General features: G+C 35.4%; 1 protein-coding gene across 1 annotated transcript; it reads right to left on the bottom strand.

Annotated features, from left to right (window-relative positions):
• Nucleotides 1-435: 435 nt before the first annotated feature.
• LOC103496202 (protein HIGH CHLOROPHYLL FLUORESCENCE PHENOTYPE 173, chloroplastic) lies at nucleotides 436-7080 on the bottom strand. Its single transcript, XM_008457970.3, has 13 exons — nucleotides 5940-7080; nucleotides 4894-5106; nucleotides 4288-4492; nucleotides 4066-4141; nucleotides 3846-3981; nucleotides 3629-3733; nucleotides 3225-3311; nucleotides 2613-2702; nucleotides 2462-2527; nucleotides 1833-1889; nucleotides 1673-1750; nucleotides 1544-1591; nucleotides 436-816 (listed from the first exon to the last, which is right to left on the bottom strand). The coding sequence occupies exons 1-13, from the start codon at nucleotides 6537-6539 to the stop codon at nucleotides 745-747; spliced, it is 1833 nt and encodes a 610-aa protein (XP_008456192.1). The 5' UTR covers nucleotides 6540-7080; the 3' UTR covers nucleotides 436-744.
• Nucleotides 7081-7794: the final 714 nt, after the last annotated feature.

Below are 7794 nucleotides of genomic sequence, written 5' to 3'. Positions count from 1 at the left end.
ACTTGGTACGATTTAAATTGCAACCAAATTTCTCAATTTCGCCAAATCTTCGACTTTTCTCCAATTTACATTTTGTCGCATTAATTTATCAATGTCATAGAACATCATGTCCATCACATGGAAGTAAAACAAAAAGTATTGTTAACTTGTTTTGTTAATCAGTTCTTCACCCATTAACAAAAAAGAAAAAATAAAAAGATAAAGACCATTCCATTTCCCGTACATCATTATGGATTGAATTAGAGACCAATTCCTCTTTTATTTGGGATGGGAGTATTGACTACAATTTGCAGTCCCCCGCCTCACCGCTGTATAACAAACTACAAATTCGATCAACATTGTTAGTACTAAACTTTACATAACTCAAACAAATAACATACAACTCAATTACTTAAAGTTATGACAAAAATCCCTCATCAAAGGAGACATTGCATAGAGCACAAAGCAACTTACCTTTCCTTTCCTTTTCAAATTATTCGATTTCTTATACACTATTCTTAAAAACAATATGAATGAAATATATTCCTTATACTTCTTACACCTTTACATCTCTTCCATCTCAAAAGAAATCTCAGAATTTTCAAGGATAAACGTATCCACATGTTGCCATTGCCAAACAGGGATGAATTTGTACATCTTTTATATACTGTATAGAAATATGTTTTTAGTGGCAACTTTCAAGAGAGAGATGTACTCGTTGATAATTACAAACTTTGGAGTAGCCGATGGGAAGTGGAGTGTGAATCATGTATTCTTTTCCAGAACAGACAAGGCAGGGGTCAGATAGTTGTTGGCTTTGTCAGGCAAGTGAGCTACCTGCAAACACAAACATACAACCAGCTCTAATTTATAAAATGACTTTGATGAGTCCTCTTGAAGATGACAACCAGACTGGCCAGAGGTGGGTACTTTTTGTTTTTATTGTTGTTCAGCAGTAGTTTCATATTCAAATTTCACTTTTTCAATTTTCATTTGTGCAAGGATCAAATTTCTAACATTTTGCTTCTCTTAACAAACCAACAAAACAGACCTTTTTAATGAAGGCTTTGGTATAAGTATACATTAATATCATTGTATTTTTCTTTTATACATGTGAGTGTTTAGACCAGCTTACACCTCAGCTATTTTACAAGAAAGTCGTTTGATGCTTCTATATTTGGTTGCAAAGGTAACTATCCTACCATAGTTCGTACACATTCTGCCCAAGTTCTTTTATTACTTATATAGTCCTTGCAGACCACAGGATCCACTTATAGTGGTTAGCATGGAAACAATCTATATAGTCATTCTTTTTACAATAACATTTTTAAGTTATCATTACGTTGGGTTACATGTACTTTTCAACTTTTAAGGGTCAACAAATACATCCAACCAACTATTCCAGTTTAGTTGAGCAAACGATTTATTCCATCGGGACTTGATTAATGAGTTTTGATGGTCTGAGAAAACAAAGACTTGCTAGGAAAATAGATGCATCCAGCATAAAAGAAGAAATTGAAGCTTATTAAAAGTTAGACACGGAAAAGGATTATTGGTTTCTTACCAGCTCATAGAGTTCTCTTCCTTGCTCAGCAACATATTCATAGCAAACCTGTAAATAGTACAACTTTAACTTTGCTGGTCATGAGATATCTACTACACTAATGCCAATGAAAGTGAAGTTTCAACTCACATCAAAGCTTTTGTTTCTTGCTGTAGAATCATGCAACGCTTTTACACAGATGTCAGCAACATCAGCACAGCTTATGGCCTAAATGTTGAAATGGTAAACCAGAAAAGGAGTGAGGAATGGGTCAGATAGTCTACATTAAGAAAAAGATCATTATTCTTACCTGAGTTATCCTGTTTCCCTGATCAAATATGAGGGCACGTTGGCCACCAGGTTCTTCCTGCAAGCACAAAATCTGGTTACATTTCTGCAGTAAATAACTGAGCAAGTTGGATAAATGCTCGGAGTATAATTTAACTAAGATAAAAGACAGTATCCAAGATATAGAAAAAAGGGACATGCCAATTGTTACTGTCACACACATATCTCACCATGATTATAACTATACAGCCTTCAAATGTTCATCCACTTAAGATCTTGAGGAGGTTTTTGAGGTTTACTATCACAAAAATTAACAGTATTTTCAGCTCAATGCCTATGTGGTCTGTCAGTGCAGATTAGGTTGATACAAATACCAAATCAGGGCCAAAGTTGATTTCTTTTTTTAAGACTTATTATTCCGTTATAGGTCAAGTCAAATAAATTGCATAAAATACAATGTTTTGAAACTTAAAGAAATGAAGATTCTTTCTTTCCTCCCTCTTTCTGGGCTTCTTTATTACTCTCAGTGTATAATTCTCTTGTACCTTGAGTTTGTTATTAATAAGGTTGTCTCCTTTTCAAAAAAAAATAAATAAATAAAGGATTACCACACTTCAAATAATCAATTTAACCATGCTGCGAAAACTGTACCTTGAGGGGACCAGGACGGATAATTGTGTACCCGAGGCCTGATCTTCTCAATGAATCTTCCCCAGCCTGAAGGCAAGAAGTTCTATACATTTATAAAGAACATTGAATAGTGGTGGTTGGCCAAAAGGAAAAAATGAGAGAAACGGGATACCCTTTTTGCCTTGAGAACCTGCTCTCTTCTGGTAGGTTCTACACCAGATCCTGTACATGAAACCAAGATGAAGTCTGTCTCTTGCCCAGTCTGTAAAATACCCATTTGACGATTATGGAGGCTGTCCGCAAGAAAATATGTAAACATTTCTACCCAAATGGACCACATAGTACAAGTCATGAGAACGATGTAGTTACATTGCTATCAAGACAAAATTGTTATCAAACAGTACTGTTTGTTTCAAAAATCTTATACTGTTTTTGAAATTTAGATACATACTCAAGAGAATTTCAAAGAAGATGAAAAAAAGATAAGGAAGTTGTATGGAAGCAAGTTTAATTTCTAAAAACAGGAAAAGAAAAAAAAAATTACGACAATGTCATCAAATATGCCCTAATTATATCATTTACTAATGATCGACAAGGCATTTGCTATACTAAACTTAAATTAGACTGCAACTGATACAATATTCATCAAAATCTCGCTAAATGCATTATATTTCGTTGTGATCTAATGTCTGAGAATCATCAAGAATTATTGAAAAGAAAGTAAAATCCTGAGCCAAATATTGCCATAGAAATGAATAACGTAAAAACACATAAAATAACTCACAGGCAAGGCTTTTATGTACTCCAATATGAGCTTAAAGCTTCTCAAGTCTTGCTGCTTTACACCGGCTGCAGGTCCTTCAACAGGTCTCTGCAAAAAAGGACCATAGAGTTAGTGGCCACACAGAAACATGTGTCTACAAAAACTTAATCAAAATTTAGGTCGATTTACCAATGATTTAAAAATCACAAAATACCAGCAAGCTGGCCTTGGGCAACAATTATAAGGATAAATAATTAAAATAATTATCATTTAAAAAAGCTATCTTAAGGTATTGCTTTTCTGCTCATAATGAAAAAACGGAATTAAAATAAACTGTATTTCCAGGACAAAATAGTGGAACTTTTTTTAATTTTTAATGACTTTTTACTTGATCATCTGACACAGAGTTATAATTTGGCTCCAACCTGTCTCCTGGGCTCAAAACGAATGGTCAATGTATGCACAAGAAATGGATCTAGAGGAGGATCATCAGATTTTACTGGGCGGAAGGATGAAAAAGGTATCCTGACCTGCCAATCATTGATACAATCTTGTAAACTGTATTCTAACATAGCAACAATATCAATTTATTTAGCCTGTTTGCATCTGTTTTCTACATTAATTTGGTAAAGAGATTCTTACCCTGCAAAATCCAGCTTTTGTACTAAATCTTGAGAAATATAGTTTACTTTGAGTTGTATCGGCGGAAGGACCAGCTTCAAGGATTAACACATAAGACCTTCCATTCCCTCCAACTGAAAGAATAATCCCCTCATATCTAGTGAAGAAATTTAAAAAAAACAAAGGTATTTTAATAAAATGTTGAGTAGAATTAATAATAACAAATAAATAAATCAGAAACCTGTCAAGAGTCGATCCCAGTGGAAAAGAAAGCTTTGTTGACAACTCAACATATCCTCCCCTCGTAAAAACATATCCTTCAATGAAAGTCACAAACAAATATGCCACATTAGTCCTATATTTTTTGCTAATTGGAGAAAAATTATTGTACCAGCAATAGAAGTAGTTATCACGTCCATGAACCAGGACTATTTATGATTTGCTCAGCATAAATGCGTTTTACCTGAGAAGACAGCTTCTCCAGTTTCGGTATATTCAAATTTTGCATCCATGCCTCCATCATACTTAGCAGCCACAACATCCTGGAAGTAAGTTCCTTGGCGAACATCCCAACCCTTCAGTGACTCTTCAGATTTGAACTTCGCAAGCAGAAGCTTACTTTTGCTGCTTTTTCCAGCTCGAAGTTGGGCTAGCTTATTGTTATAGTCCTACAATTTACATCAGCTATGAGCTACTGTAATAGCTTAAAATTTCAATGTGTTAATAGAAGAATAGGCTGATATGACATTTAAAAGAAACATAGGAGCCAATAAATAATACTTAAAATTTCAATGAAAATGCAGACATCAGTCAATCACACAAAAAGATAATAATAATAAAGAATAACTTAATCGATTATTATTTAGAACAAGAAGTAATAAATGAATGAACCCTATTCTCAATGTTTCCTTTTCTGCAGATGTTGACAATTTCAATTGATTCATTTTTAAACATACAATACTTGCCATTTGCACAGAAATGTAGCAACAAAATATTTGGTCCAGAATTCATGAACCCATGGTCAGAAAGAGAACTCTTGATTATGATTTATGAATGCAGGAAGGCAAACCTGAAATGCTTTGGTGATATTGTAAACTCCTTGATGATCAACCCTGAAGAGATCAGCAGTAATTGTTGATCGAGCAGTTGCACAATAGATGATTTTATTGCAGCCCTCCACAGCAGCCTTAAGGGAATTAGCATCACCAACATCTCCAATCACTATTTCCACCGACCTTGGAAGCACATCCACTACATCTTCATCCACCTTCCTCACTAGAGCCTGCTTGGCATAAGGATAAATTGATGGCTCAATTAATATGAATCAAGTCGCAAAAAATGATTGAGTGAATGAATAGCTCTGCCTGGATTCAATTGGAATATTTTGTGACATGAAGCCAAAGCCCAGGCATTAAATTCAACATCAACAAACACGATTTCATTAGACACAAAGTCAGTTGTTTCAGGACCCTAGAGATGTTAAACTTCCATCCCAACTGATTTTGTTTTCCAATTGAACCCATGAAACATGCAAGTGCATGAAATTTTATGAACAGAAATGTTAACCTTAATTCTCAAGCACATGTTGCAGTAATCTCAAATTATTTCTTTCACAATCAAAAAGAAAAAATTTCAACACACCGACAACAAAATCCTCTTTCTTTCAATAACCAGAGTATCAACTACCCCATCCCTTCCAAGAGCATTATGCTCATGCACTACTAATATTGCAAGTTCTTCAGTTTTCAACCTCAAGTTTGAACCTTACCCCACCAATAAACAAAACCCCAATTAACAACATGCATAAACAAATAGAAGTTCACTCTATAGGCAAGTTTGGGATGATTCTGAAGCAGCGAAAAGTGCTTTAGCTACTTCCAAATTTTTCTTAGTATTTAGCTCGATAGTGAATCATAAAATTCTAAAAAAGAACGAACTTCAAAAAAGTACTCTAGGAAACCACGGACCAAAAGTACTAGAGAAGCATTGCTACACTGAGAAAAGCAATCTCAATTCCCGAACTCACTATGATACATCAGCTCTTTACAATGTAACAACTTCCACCACAGTTCAAAAAGAGCAAGTAAAAGGAATAGAGATGAAACCAAGTAAAACCTTAACACTGTAGCCTCTCAGCATAAGCTTACGGACAACAATGCGGCCAATGCGGCTAGTGGCACCAACAACAAGCACAGTGGTATTTTGAGCCCCAGGAATAGCAAACTCACACATAGGCCCTTCCCTAATAAGCAAAGCGTCAAGAGTTTCCTTATCATCCATCCTTGTTGTCCTCGAGATCTGTCCCAACCCAGAAAACTTTCTCCACACTTCATCAAACAGTTGGCGGGACTTGCGCCCCAACCCCACCGGATTCACATCATCCAAAGTAATCTTCGGCTGCGTTGGCTGCTGTTGTTGCAGCTGCTGCTGTTGAAACCCTTCACTAGAATCTACGATCTCATTGACTTTCTCTTCATTAGCAGCAACCGTAGCTTTCTTCGATTTGGTTTTCTTTTTGCCCTTATTGTCAGTATTCGCAGCGGCCCTCGCAATCAACGATCGGGATCGGCTTCCACTGCCACTGCGAAATGAATTAGAGAAAAAAACGGTTCTGTATAAATCTGAAAAGGGTCTCAATCTTTGATTCCATTTACACTGATTAGTTGCTGTACTGCTCAAATTGGCACAAGATATCGTCGTGGCAGTTGCCTCCATAGACGCAACGCTTGGTTGAGGAATTGAGCGAGGGAAACTTCAAGATCGAATTTGGAATATGTGGGTATGTAGAAAAATGAGTTAATAAGGTAGATAATGGATTTGCATTGATTTGTTTGAAATTTGGATTTGAAAATGAAAGCAACCCATTTGGTTTCTCGCCCATAGAAAAAAGAAGAAACCCAGAAAATAGAAAAACAAAATGAAAAGAGAAACGAGTGGTAGTTGATGGGGATGGGATGGGGGCGTAAAAGAAAGTTGAAGCTGTGAAGGGACTGTTTATGGCTCTGAATTTTCCTAACCACACAAAGAAGATGAGGGAATTTGGAGTCATTTTGACGATCTTTCTCTCGCAGGAGGAGTGCCACGTAAAGCCCTTCTCTTCCTCTACATCAAGATTCAAGATTCATGGCAAAATCTTACCTTTTTCCCAATGCGTCGTACGACGTTTGTGGAATTTGGATGATGGATATGATGGGGGTTTTCCTTTCTTTTTTTTTTTTTTTTTTTCCCTTTTCTTGTTCCGAGCGTAGTAGCAGTAGGAAAATTTAACCAACTTTGGAAGTTTTTGTTAAGATGCGGACTTTATATATCAGTTTAGTTAGTTCACTCATTCATTGAGTGATTCTCTAAATTTGAGTTTAGAAATAGGGATATTTATAAAATGTATATATAATAACATGACTCATATTACTATATTTTTTATATTGCAAAAATAGTAAATTTAGACGTGGATAATCCTCTTATAGTCGGTTCGATATTATTAATTACTTGCATATTTGTAATATTCGCAATATGCAAAAAGAAAAGAATTCTTTCCACTTACAAACAATTTGAGCCTAGTACACTTTTAGTCATTTGAATGAGTGTCTAGTTAGTGAATGAGATCTCAAAATTATCATTTAATCGAGTTTTTTTTTTTTATCAAACAATTTGAGTTAGAAGTTGTAGAGGTGTTTGTGAGGCTTGTGGCTTTGGTGAGTGAATAGAAGGTCGAAGCTTAAAAAGAAATTGCTCTATGGCAGTGAGCTATTTAGGAGTATGAGTGGCCTAATAGGCCTAATTTTATTTCTATTCAAAGTCTTGAAAACCGATTGGAGAATGTTATCGTTAAGGAAGAAATCTATTGGAAGCAAAGATCGCATGAGCAACGACTAAAATGGCCTGATTGAAACACTAATTAAATAGTTCCATGAATAAAAAACTTCAATTAGAAGGAAAAAGAATCATATTGGTGGTGTTTGTGATGTCTCTG

The sequence above is a fragment of the Cucumis melo genome, chromosome 6 (assembly GCF_025177605.1).
Source record: "Cucumis melo cultivar AY chromosome 6, USDA_Cmelo_AY_1.0, whole genome shotgun sequence".
Lineage (NCBI taxonomy): Eukaryota > Viridiplantae > Streptophyta > Magnoliopsida > Cucurbitales > Cucurbitaceae > Cucumis > Cucumis melo.
This window is presented reverse-complemented; position numbering and strand designations above follow the sequence as displayed.

Coding starts and splice junctions, on each gene's coding strand:
- LOC103496202 (XM_008457970.3), bottom strand. CDS start 6,539: ATGGAGGCAACTGCCACGACGATATCTTGTGCCAATTTGAGCAGTACA. Junction 3,982..4,065: donor CTGGGATCGACTCTTGACAG/GTTTCTGATTTA, acceptor TTTCTTCACTAG/ATATGAGGGGATTATTCTTT. Junction 2,528..2,612: donor AGGTTCTCAAGGCAAAAAGG/GTATCCCGTTTC, acceptor TCTTGCCTTCAG/GCTGGGGAAGATTCATTGAG.